The 13,493-nt window shown below is 36.9% G+C and overlaps 1 protein-coding gene across 1 annotated transcript in view; it reads right to left on the bottom strand.

The window, feature by feature from the left end:
- XRCC5 (X-ray repair cross complementing 5) overlaps nt 1-13,493 on the bottom strand; it is a 52,673-nt gene that overhangs the window by 10,807 nt on the left and 28,373 nt on the right. The window contains exons 14-16 of the mRNA XM_072874640.1: nt 11,843-12,039; nt 7,608-7,701; nt 6,087-6,156 (exon numbers count right to left, since the gene is read on the bottom strand). Of these exons, the coding sequence (XP_072730741.1) occupies nt 6,087-6,156; nt 7,608-7,701; nt 11,843-12,039 (361 nt within the window). The remainder of the gene's footprint in view (nt 1-6,086; nt 6,157-7,607; nt 7,702-11,842; nt 12,040-13,493) is intronic.

Raw genomic sequence — 13,493 nt, 5'->3', positions numbered from 1 at the left:
TGTTCTATAAAATGCCTAATTGAACTGAATCTGAAGGACAGCATCTCTGAAAAGAGTGAAACAAGACATGTTTTAAATTCTCCCACTAGCTTTTGACTCTACTGAGTTTCTAGAAAAGGAGGCAGATAATGGTTCTGTCCAACAGCAGCTATCGCACAAGAAAGTGTGCTAAAGCACCTACTGCTCCAGAGGTGATCAGCTTACTCTATTTATTTTACCAGTAGCTGACAAACTAAATTGAAGTCTCACTACTTAAGCTCCCCAAGTTATGTCAGTCCATTTTTTTCATGGTTAACGATTTTCTCATTAAATGTTCTAATTTCTTACGAATTGCACTAATAAAAGCAAGTCCTGCTGGTGTTTTCAGTGGTGGTGGTGTTTTTTTTTTTTAAACACTGCCTTTCCATTGATGTGTTAAATTAAAACCCCAGGCACCACGAGGGTGCAATAAAAGTCTTTATTGTCAGAATGATTCCAGCATACTGTTTGAAATTATCAGACACTCTACTTCTTTTGCATTTAATTTTTTTAAAATCCTTTTCCATTTGATAGCACTGGCAGGCATTAGAAGAAAAGATTTTTTCTTGCTACTGACTGTGAGCTACCTCCTTTTGAAATCTGTTGTAAGGAACCAAAAAAACCCTACAATGTTTTACCAGGCACTGAAAGACCATAATATATGCAGGAAACAGGTTACATGGCACAATATTTTAAGTCAGATTCTTCTAACATCTTGAAACAGTTTGACTAAAATTGGGTCTGTCCATTGGGTCTCCCTTAAATGACAGCCCAGTGATTGATGAATCTAAAATAGATAAAATTCCCGTGTTCTGATTAGACTACCAAATTACTTCAGGGAGCCAAAGACAATACCAGAGATGGTAGGTAAGGATTATAACTGCAAGTTCTCCAAAGCGGACTCTGTTCCTTTACACTTCCACATCTGAGAACTTCGTTGATGTCCTGCTGCCTGTCATCTGCCTTTCCATTAGCGTGAACCTTTGGTTTTGGGTGCTGCAAAAAATAAATCTTCCTGGTTTTGGAGAAAGGCATGTTCTGCATAAAGATGTCTATCTAAGCTGTGAATATTAGCATTAACGCTGATGTGTCCCAGACAAGTTTCAGGCATTGGGGTTTTGAAGAGCAGGTCCTAGAGTCACAAACTGACAGCCTATTCAGGCCACTACCGTGTAATAACAACTTTTTTTTCTTCTCTCCCAACTTCCCTCATCCCCTACACACATTTAAGGAAGTGAACTAACAAAATTCTGTATTTTTGCATAAACTGGAATTCCAGCACTCCTAATAACCACCACGTTCTGCAGATCATCCCAAGAAATTTTAATCTTCTGCTTCCCTCTTGTACTGTATCTGATTGGTTAGATAACAAACATAGTGATTAAAGGCTGGAGAACTACAGGTGGGGAAAAAAACAAAACAAAAAAATCTTTGAATAGAAGATCTTTTAGTTCTAACAGAATTTAATCCCTTCCCCACTGGCATTCAGATACATTCCCTACTCTAAAATACATTCAGCAGTGCTGTTATTTCTTGTGAAATATGCCACGAACAATTATATTCACTTGTTATCCCTGAATAGTTACAGTACAAAAGTTTAGTTATATTTTCATGTTTGTTCAGTTCAGTCCTTGGTCTTGATTACTATGCCAACCAGATTACAGCATAATAATAGATAAGGCTGTATTATAGTCCAAGTTCCAATTCCTTGGGGATTCTCCCTCCCCCCTAAAAAAATCAATCAGGTTAAAAAAAATAGCTCTTTCTGTAGACAAAAGACTCCTGTTGTAAGTCCTAATTTTTTAAGGACTTCCTTCATCTTTAAGCCAAGAAATAAGAATTTTAAGATCAAGAGCTGTTGAACTACTCCAGTGTCCTTTGATGTGCTGTTCAATTTTGAAATGGTCTCTCTAAATGGCCTGCGGGTATGGATCAGAATGATTTAGGCTGGATGCCTGAAGGACAGGGTCACTGTGGATCAGGTGGCTCAATGCTCCACTGACTTGAGTTCCAAGTAGCTCCAAAGATGGAGAGTGTCCAAGTTCTCTGGGCCCCTCTTTTTGTGACTGACTACCGTCATTGTGATTTTTTTTTTCCCCCGTAACATCTAATCCAAATTCTGTTTGTTGCAATGCAGAGCTTTGCGTCTCACCCGATCGCTATGCCCTTCAAAGACGAATCTGGCTTCATCTTCTCTGTGAAGCAGACGTACAGGAAACTTCAAAGTGATTTTATATACTCAAGTATTTGGTTTGCAAATACTCTTCCAATGACTGAATCGTTTTCATCAAACCAGTCATTGCATTTGGCCTACCTAGCAGTAGAGCATGAATAGTCTCCGAAATACACAAAAACATCCAGTAAGATAAAAATGCAGACAAACTGCAAAGACATATGCCGACAAAAAGTGAAAGTAAATACCAGTTTTTTTTAAAATTATCTTGGGTCTAGAAAGGTAGCTAACTATATACATTTCTACAGAAAATCTTGCAATAAAATATCATCCTTTTTGCAACTTTCTAATAAATTCTGATTGCAAATCTCTTATACACAAATCTTTTATGGATACAAAGCATCCAGTGCAAAACCAGTGTTTTACACTCTACTTAAGTAGCTATCTGCATGCCATGGCAAAAGTGTGACACCTCAGGCACAACAGAATATTTAATGAAACCTACACGTGTAATTACTGACTCTTATTTTTCTAGAAACGCCTAGATACAAAATTATTAACAAACTTGCTATAAATATAAAAATCAGCGTTTGGTGCAATTTGTCTCTGGATATTTTTTCTTAAGTCCATAAACTGTACAGTTGTCATTGCAGATTTCTCTCTTCACTGACAATCAGTAAAATGAAAAAACCTCTTTCAACTACAGGACTTCATACATCAAGTTCTCAGATCGAAGTCCTGTAAGATGCAATGAAATCTGGCCTACAAATTTGCACAGAAAATTTACAAATCAAAGAAAATACTATGCATGTGTCAGTATCTTTTTTACCTCCCATTAAGCCATCCTATAAGGACACAGAAGCTTATGAAAATACAAGACCCCATATCAGACACCTTCTGCTCTCCAGAAATGCAGACATGGATGGAAACCTGTAAACAGTCAAACAGGATGAACTGGTAGTCATGTGGCTACTCCTTTGGTATTACAAAGATGGCAAGCACTCACTGCATTTGAGAAGCTTCTTTGCAGCCACAGCAATGAAGAAACTCATTGTACACCCTTGGGAGTAAGGATTAGATTCCACTCAGGCAAACTAATCTATTTTATTTGCATTCATTGACAAAAATGTCAGAAGCTGTTATCAGAAGACTGCTCTTTGTGATGACTGTGCACTTGTAACCTGCTCAAAATAAGACCTGCATAAAATGACATCTCTCTGGCCATGAATGCAAACAAGAAAGTAAAGATATCTGGAAGGGAAACACAATACTAGTTACATGAGCAATCAGCTTTAACCAGTAAGTTGACACCCTCACACACAACTCATCACGGAAGTCGTAAGTAGATCCCTACTGTAATAAACTACACAGATGTCAATTAAAAACAAAGTTGATTACTGTTTCAGGAATTGAGCTGCCAGTCTCAGAAAACCTATCTCTAAGACCCTTGTCAATTTGAAATTCTTAGATTTTCTAAAAAAAAAAAAAAAAAAAAAAAAAAGGTATTTAACACATTAGTGACCTAGTTCTCACTAACAGTGAATGCATTGTTTCTCCTGCTTTGGTCTGCTGTGGGTCATGGCATCAGACACAGGCTAACTTCCACTTAGGCTTCTCCTGTGAATGGCACAAACCCTGATCATCAAATCCCAGTGAGGCCACTGCAGGACATGCATTGGTACTCATTTTCAATGATAAATATATCAACAGGACTTCCTACAAGCTGCTTAAAAAGAAAATTCCCCTTGCCATACTTTGGTCTTGATAACTTTATAATTTTTATGAGAGACTTGCTCTCTGCTGAAGAGGATGTGTGCTATTAACATGCAGCTTAATTAAAAAGCCACTGTACTGTCAGTATTTAAAGTACGACTCTTCCTATTGCTGCAACTTCTCTATCTACCAAAAAAACCCACCCCCAATTAAAGAGTTGAAAGGCCTTTCTCCTCCCTGCGGAGGGACTCTGTTGCTATTCTGTTTTAAAATTAGAATGTAGCCTCTATTCAGTTTGGAAGACTGGATGCTCTTTTTATACAAGAAAGAAGCAAAACAGGACGCAACCTAATAGTTCTCCTGTTTGTATCCTGACACATAAGATGTAATTTTTTTTTTCCGATAAACTATTTGAATGTCACAGATTATCCTTTCCTGCAAAGACATTTTACATGTCACATGTTCTAGGGGAGGAAAAAAAAGTTTCATCATTAAGAATCATATAAAATTATACTAAAAAACCCCTTAGAACCACTGAATACTTTTAAGGCAGAATTTACTATTTACATAACCAGAATGCAATACAGCAAGCCATTAAAAACATGCCTGTAATGTTTTATGTATTAAGCTACCTAAAAGTCTCTAAAGCAGAAAAAGGATTATGCAGAAGAAAAAAATAATATGCAGAGCATGTTTATATTTATAGTGGCTTCTATCTCTCTTTAAATGTGTGACTGCACTACATTCTGTCTAACTACACCTCATAATTACAGAGCAAATCACAAGTAAAATAAAAGCAGATTGCTCAAAATTTCAGAAGCCATCCAAACATGTACTGCAGTTATCTCCACCACAGCTACCAAGTGGACACATTTAAATACTCTTTACTTAAATCATCTTCAAGGGTAATCACTATACTTATTTCTGTCTTAAAGCCTTCCTACATGATAAAATTAATTACCGTAACAAAGTAGTCAACTGTTTCACAGTTTCTGTATTCTAATATATCGTACAATGCTTTTTTACTGCATCTTAATACACCTGAGTTTTGAGAACACAATTCCAAATATTTTTTTCAATACACAATTTCTTCTGGATCTAATGCAAAATCCATGTAAAAAGCTGGCTAGCTGGCTTATAGGTCTGGAAATTCTGGAGAGAAATAGCTATGTAGGCTTTAACAGACTTTATCACAAATCAATATACTGCTCAACACACTCCTCAAACTATGTCCAAAAGGACCAAAGGCCTTGTTGAAATACCCAGCACCTCAGTTCAGCACCCCTGAAAATATTTTCCTTTAAAAATAATTGCTACATTAGTGGCTATTTGGCAGATGACGTTTATCTTGCCACAACCTTCAAATCATCCTTTAAAAGAGAAGAGGACCCCATCCATTTTGTGCATTCTTTTTAAGATACCTTTGGATTACACATATCTCTGTATACCTATTCCAGCAGGGAAATATCATACAAACAAGTGGTAATTTCTTTGCATTTTCAGACTTAAAGCATGCAAGACAGTGGCTGACCTGTGTTTTATATTCTTCCTCGCTTCTACATCAAAACCCTGGTCTTGCTGTATGCTGAGAATAGATTCAATCCACACACAGCCTGCCCTCATCTTTAAGAGTCACAGACTACCTGCTTATTACACCCTAAATTCACCTGTGCTTTCTTTTGCTCAGAAGCAGTAAGAAATGATCTTTGCATGTAAAGATTTAAATCCCAGGCATCAGATTCTTATTTCTTCATAGAACAGAACAAGTAGACAGCAGAAGACAGGTTTCTCACACCATGCGCAGCAAACAGCCCTCCAGTTCAAGCCAGAAAGGTCCCATGAAGCCAGATGAGAAGCTGATACCCAATTTGAATGAGGCAGTCAGTCAGTACTAAGGGATCTTCTGTTAGAAACACCTGAGGAGTTGCTCAGATGCCTCAATGTAGCTGTCTAGTGCCATCTTACACAAACACGGTTATCTGAGACTTTCAAACAGGGAAGGCAAATTTTGACATGGGAATTTTAAGTGACACCTTTCTTTGTGGATTGGCACTGGAAGCTAGGCAGTGAACTCCAGAGCATCTCAGATAGCACTAGAAACTTATGTTTAGACAAATGGATTGCATTTACTGAACCCTGAATATGCTCCTAAATGTAATTAAGATAGATAAAAGTCATTTACCGTCTTTGAAGTCAGCATTTTTCTGCCTCACCAGAATTCGGAAATCTTCTGCTGGGTTAACACTGCCAACCTGCAAAAGGTCCAAAAATAATACAACCAACTGCCAATATCCATCTCTTTCTTCTTGCAAGGCAACAAGAATCTTTAAATATCTGTTTATTTTAATATGGAAACAGAAGCTCTACAATTCTCTGCGTGTGGACTCATAAAATGGAAGTCTTACAATTTGTGTTAATGCTCAGTACTCCTAGCAAAGGTTAGTTATGACATGAGCAAGATGAACTTACACTTACTATGCTGCACTCTCAGAAGCCAACCATATTCTCTGGGGTTTAGAGGTCAGAAGCACAGTAATTCAGGCTATCTGCTAGTTCAGCTTTGAGACTTCCTGTAGCACAGACCTCTCACTAACCTTGACAGACGCTTAATGAGGAATGGGAGCTCCCAGGCATGTGGGTACAGAATCATTGGTTTGCCACTCCAACAGGAAGCTCAAAATTAAAAGCTTGCACTAATTCATCTACCCTTTCTGGCCCATTCTGACATCTTAAAGCTGAAGCATACAAGTGCAGAAACCTTACAAAGGAACTAAAACCAGGTCAAATATAAATAAACACTTAATGAAAAATGGATGCAATAACTTTAGCAAAAAAAAAAAATTATATTGTTTAACATTTCCTTTCAGGAATCAAAAGTTTATTTGAAAATTTTATGCTTTGCTGTCAAAATAATTCTCTGATCTTTCAATAAGCTTGCTTGGTCTCTTTGTGTTTCTTTTAAATCTGGTAATGCCACTTTCCAGGAAAAATCAGAAGCGTATATTAGGAGTACAAAATATTTAAATCTTTTTAGATTTTAAATCTTTTTTAAAATATCAATCATGCATTTTAAAAATCAACCCTAAAGGATAGTTTGAAAACAAGTGAATTAATCTCAATTAATATTAAATCACCTTTTTTCCTGTAATTCAAAAAATCAAATAAAGGAAGGTGCACAGTTATGATACAGGCTTCATCTACCCCTGTACACAATATCTGGAATTAAGTTAGACGTTTAACCTATCAGCAAGATGAAGCCAGATTTGTGATTTAGAACCCCAACCAAGGCAGAGAACAGTCTCTAAAATCACAGTAATACCTCTGATTAAATATACAGAGGCAACTTCTATGTTGCAGATTATATGAAAGAGAGCAAGAACAAAATTCAACCACTGAACCCCAAATCTGAGATTCTGTTTTCTTCAGATCCTCAGGCTTCCCCTTTAGAGTTCTAGACACCAGGGGAGAATTTTCTCCTAAAATATCCAAGACTGATTGAAATTTGTGCTAACATACACCTAAAGGCAGAGAAAGTTGTCTTTCCAATCTCTAGCAGAGAGTCTCAAATCTACAAGTAGACAATATTTCAGTCATGTTTCAGCTAGAAACTATCCTTTTATCAGGAATTTTGTATATTCACTATAATACTCTTAGATAAATTAATCTTCCCCTTTAATAATCAGATTTGTAAAAATATGCTTACAGAGGTGACATTGCCTTCAGCAAGTTTTATGATGCTAAAGCTGCCTTCCTCATCTTCAATTTTTGGTTTCTTAGCACTGGGTCCATCTTCACTGCTGCAAAGGAGAAGGACAAAAATGAATACAAACACTTAAACTGTCCTGCCTACTAAGTAGGAAGTCAGTAAATTAATGAAATACACACTGAACACTGGACAAAACTTCACTATACAACTATTCCCAAACTAGCACTAAACCATGCCCCAAAACCACTTTTCCCCACAGGCTGCACAAAGCATACAGTAGAAACAGAGATCAAACTTTATCTTAGCATAAAGCAAAGGCACCGCTTGTTGAAGGTGTAAGATTATTCATGCTTATTTCAGGAGTGAATTTACTCATACACATCTTCTCCACTTTTCTAAATACATAATATCTCCAGTCACTTTATTTGGAGCCTGCATATTGAGTTAACCTTGGTAATTTACAGTATATTACAAGACATTTGGTATTCTCACCAGATCTTCTTAACATGAAATGGCACTGATACTTAACATTTAGGTAAGAAATTCATTTACTTTTCAAAAATTACCTGCTAGTTCCTGTCTTGGAATTGATAGCTACTACAGACCTGTTTACACAGTGGCTATTGAGTCTAATGACCCATACTCTCCATCAGCACAGAAGAGCTTTATAAACTTCCACTTAGAGCAGTCAAAACCTGCTAGACAAACCCCAATTAAGTACGTAAGAACTCCCTTAGGACATTTTAAGCTACATCTCAAAATGCTTTCAAAAGACTATTTGTTATTTTTAAAAGGCTAATTGTGATTTTAGGCTACTTTCTAGCTTTGCCCTCATAGGTAACATATACTAAGGTGTACATTCAAACCAGGAACTTAAATGTAACATCTAACTTGCCAAACTTTAGAGCACATCTTGGCAACAGAACAAAACCCAGCTAATCACAAAAGGGGAAGAAAATCAGACACCGTGTTGTGTCACTTAATGTGACAGGCTACTGACACAGAAGAATTGATTTCTGTTTAAGAATGCCTGAAAGCTACTCAGTGATCTAAATGGCAGTATTTGTGTTCAAGGAATCCCAAAACAAAGTAAGAATTTTTTCTTAAAATTTCTGCTACTGCAGTGAAAAGAAGAAACTGCTTGATAGTGTAGGGACAAAGCCAGAGATCCTGGACTAGGTGCCACTTTGCATTCTACAAGGTTAGAACTGATGTTAAAAATTGCATTGCACGTTACAGAAGCAATCAACTATTAGAAAGAACTTGTACAGTCTTCCTTTTTACTTTCTATAGCACCCTCCTCCCCTACTTTACAATCAGTGTCTATCCCACTTTGTTTCAGTAGTCTTCTCTGTCCTTTACTTAATTTTGTCACTACTGAAATGAAATCCCTTCTCCTCAGCAACTCCTGTCATCCAGCATAATCTGACTTATCACTCTAGGAGAAATGATGACTTTCATTATGCCTCAGGACAAGGATAAGATACCTTGTTTCATTCTCAACTCTGTTGACTTTCTGGCTGACCTTGAACAAGTCGCTTGATTGTTTTGGACAGCCAATATGCCTGCCTGTAAAATGGAGAAACTGATACTTACCTAATACCAGTTTAGAACTTCTACTTGAACCAAAATTCTTGTATATTGACGTGGTTTGATGAAAGGTGCAAAGAACAATGAATATTCTCTTTTAGAATATTTTTCTCCAAAGGTGTTTTCCACTTAATTGCAGTGTCTTGAAATCTTTTTCCTCCTGCATTATTTTTACTGATTCAAAATGCTTTGGGATTGGAGGAAGGAGGAAAACATAAATGCTGATGCTGCATTTAACTGCCTAGGACCAAACCTATAGCTGTCATTAATCAGTGCAGTGCAGCAGAAACTAATGAATCCATACCCATTTATAGCAGCCAAGGATCTGACATTTAGAATCTGTTACTGGTAATGCGCTGATTAGCAGTATTTTTGAACTGTAAAACGTGCAACTACTATTTGAGAAAAATTAATAAAATACAAGATTAATTTAAAACACCCACTTCTACATTTATATAGAAGCCTCTCGCATACTGCAAAGCTGGATGAGCTAACAGCCTCTCCAAAGCCAACCTAAGAAGGAAAAAGTAAAATGCTTTCTATTTTACTGGATTTTTCAAACTCCATAGAGCTTAGCAAAAGTGAAACAAATTAATGCTGAAAATTAAAATCTGTATTAAGATATCATGCCTACATTTATGCTGCCTTAATCCCATTAGACCTTAAAAATTAAGCAGAGATGAATCAGGTCAATATGACGATAGGAGACAAATCAGTTTTAGAAAACAAAAATAATGGTCAAGAGAGCTTCTAGCCAACTTTTTCAAAACACTTTAGCGCAAATTATCTAGATCTGATAGTTTTAATGAATCGAATGTTATCTGGTGTTTAACATTTTCCTTAGTCATTGTTGCAGAGTGATGTACTTTTCTTTATCAAGTGATTTAATTATATCACTCAGCTTTTCCCCAAACACAGAACAAAAACATAAAGTTAACACTTCTGTTGTAATACTGACAATACTACTGTTCCCATTCATTACTACAGCAATACCAGGTTTTTTTCATATTTTTAAATCCTATTACCATTCATTCTTGTTTGCACAGCTGACTCCGTATCCTTTTGCCTCCCTTACAGATTTTTTTAAATCATTTTAATGCCCTACACCAATTTCTATCTCAATTATTTTTATAGCTGCTTTCATCACTCCTCTAAAGGAAACCAGTTTTTAAACAAAATAACTTTCCTTCTTGCTTGTCAAATTGATGCCTTTGGGGCAATATGTTTTTAAGCAACTACCAGCAATGGGTCACTGTTTTTTCTTTAAATTCTCTCCCTAGCTTGTCTGACCCAAGTTTTGCCTTTTTTTTTTTTTTTTTAAACTGGTTCCATCAGTTTTTATAGTACACATATAAATGTATGTTTGTATACAAACACACACAGAGAAAGGACAAGAGAATTTAATCAGTATGAATTCACGGACACACCAAGGCAAGACAGGCACACACAGCAATGAACAAAATAAAAAGCAAGGTGTTTCCCAGTCTGCATACAGAAATGTGGTCATTATTCCAGAGCAGTAACATGAGAAGTCCTATGTCATGTATTCCCAAAGATAATATGATAAGGACGCTCTAGCCAACCCAAGGTAAAGGACATATGACAGCTCAGCTAAGCAAGGCCTCAAAATGGCTCAAAGACGTTGTTCCTAGCGCTGAAAGGATTGAACTAAAAATGACAAAAAGGAGAGAGAAGGAGCTAACTGAGAACTCTCCAACATCCCAGGGAACCCATTAGTTATATTATAGGCATTCAATAAATTAAGCTCTAAGAAGCAGATTTTGCTTGAGCAAATTGACTTGTGGCTGGGGTGACAGTAGCAATGCAACAGCAATTAAGCATTTATTCTTCATATTTGCAGCATAAATAAAGGAAACACAGTACATGTAATAAGAAAAAAAATAATTTTATCTTAAAAACTGTTCAGACAATAGATGTTCCAGGAAGAGTCTATTACAGTTTGATTTTTCAAGACATCCACATTTATTGCACTGCAGGTAATAATGAAGCTGCTTTTCTTTTGATTTGGAATTCAAAATGGAAGCTACAGAACAACCTAAATCGAGCATGCTGAGAAGGAAGACTCATCTTTACAGCTAATTTAAAGCTCCACAGCATTTATTCTAAACTAAATTAGACCGTCTGTTTTTCTTATTCGAACTATGTTATAACTACCAGTAGGACAAACTGTTTGACCAGGAGACAGTAAGCAATGCAACAGGTTGCCCAGAGATGATGTGCAGTCTGCATCCCTGGATGTTTTCAAGACCAGACTGGATGAAGCCCTGAGTTACCTGTTTAGGTCTCGCAGATGACCCTGCTTTGAGCAGCAGGTTGAACAAGAAACCTCCTGAGGTTCCTTCCAACCTGATGGATTCTGTGATTCTGTGACAACAAATATAGACATGAAGAAGCTACAGACTGGTTCCTGGTGTGTCTTGCTCCATAATAGTAAGACCACCACTATTCACAAAATACCCCAGACATACTGTGGTACCACAATATTCTCCACACATCAGTATTTTTTCAGTGTGTAACTCATTGATCTTATGTTCAAAAGACTCTGAGCCTGCTTCATCCAGCAAAGCCAATTTGAAGTGTAAAAAAGTTTCAAAACAATCCATAATACATCTCCAACTTACTTGTCTTTGAAGATGTCTTGAGCAGTCTTCTCTTCTTTTTTCTTGCCAACTTCCTTTAGGGGGAAAAGTGCTTTTACTTTTTCAAGAGGAGCCTGACACCTTTCTTTTACCACACAGGGCATCTCCAGCATCTCTAAAAGGTGCTGTTCAATTGGAGGCAATGGCTCGTTGGGGTGAAAAGCCTTATGCTGCAAACACTGCAAGAAACAATTTGAGCAAAGAAAAACTTTTAGTTTGTGTGCTTTTAATATAATGTCTGTATGTCTGACATCAGATGGTACATGCAAAATATCTTCCATATTAAGGGAACGACCTTCATATTGCTGACAAATATTCCAGCTCACGAGTGGGTTAAAAATCAAATGATCAGCTGTTTAAGGAAATTAATAATGATATTAAACAAGAATACTGATGCAGATGAGTGTTCCCACACTCACTAGAATTAGTTCTATGAAAATTATTAGGAAAATCCCAGCAATGAAACAGTCATCTGCATCTCTTCAGCTTCTTAACTTCACTTTACCTTTAAAATGCAGTTCTATTATAAAACAGTCACATGGGAGAGATTTCTACACGTTCCAAAATTAGGCAACGAGACATATACCCCTAACATGTATTCCAATTATTGTCACAGTTTATTGTCCCTCAAAGAAAGTATTTCTTCTTGGTCAATAAAACTCAGTAGGCATACAAGAGAAATTTTTACCAGTTTAAGAGCAAATGGAAAGAGATAAGTTAAATGTGCACAGGTGAGGCACAGAATATAGGTATGTTTGCAAATTAGCTTTAGAAAGAGTGACGGAATGAAGGGGCCTGACAGATGTACATGAAAGTTGGAACAGACGGTAGGAGCTACAGAGGAGAAGGCTTTTTCACCGAAGTGTAAAGACAGTGCACACAGTCAGGGAGCCAAGCAGAGGGAGAGAGATGAGGTTAATGAGGCAGGCTACAGAAATTCCATTGAGAATTTCAAAAACAAAAGTAGAGAGCTCTTTACTGTTGTCCCACACTTCACAACATTTGAGATGTATATGTGCATATATACACAGGTACCAGTGCACGCACACACACACATAAAAACACGTGATATACATGGGAGAATAATTTTTCCAAGCCCATTGTACTGGGTGAATTGGACACAAGTGTGAAGGTAACTACTCAGTAAACTAGGAATACAGCAGCCCTGTTGGCTGTCAGACATGACATTAGTTTAAAAAAAAAAATCAAAGCAAACAAAAAAACCCCCGCTATTCATGCTGAAAAGCTGCCAATAAAGAAAATCCAGACCATATGCTACACATCAATACTGATGTGCTTTCATGCTGCCATTAAAATTCCAATCCATATTAGAGCATACTTTCAAAAGGAGGCAGTCATACAAGGCTACTGATTTGGAAACACTTGTAATGATTTAAGGCATAATTATTTTGAAAGAGAGTAAAAATGTTGCTAGAAGCTGCAGTACTGGCTCTTGTGATACTAAAACACAATATTAAAACAGCATTAGGGGATTGAATTAAACTCACAAAGCAAAAAATCCAAGTCCCCTGTTGTGGATGTGTTTTTCAGGCTTTTGCATCTGAAATCTCTGTGTGCAGCTGCAAGAGCTGAGGAGACTGAGTAACCACAGCTTCCACTTGTTCCTGCTTTT

This window comes from Ciconia boyciana, chromosome 10, assembly GCF_034638445.1.
Source record: "Ciconia boyciana chromosome 10, ASM3463844v1, whole genome shotgun sequence".
Classification (NCBI taxonomy): Eukaryota; Metazoa; Chordata; class Aves; order Ciconiiformes; family Ciconiidae; genus Ciconia; species Ciconia boyciana.
This window is presented reverse-complemented; position numbering and strand designations above follow the sequence as displayed.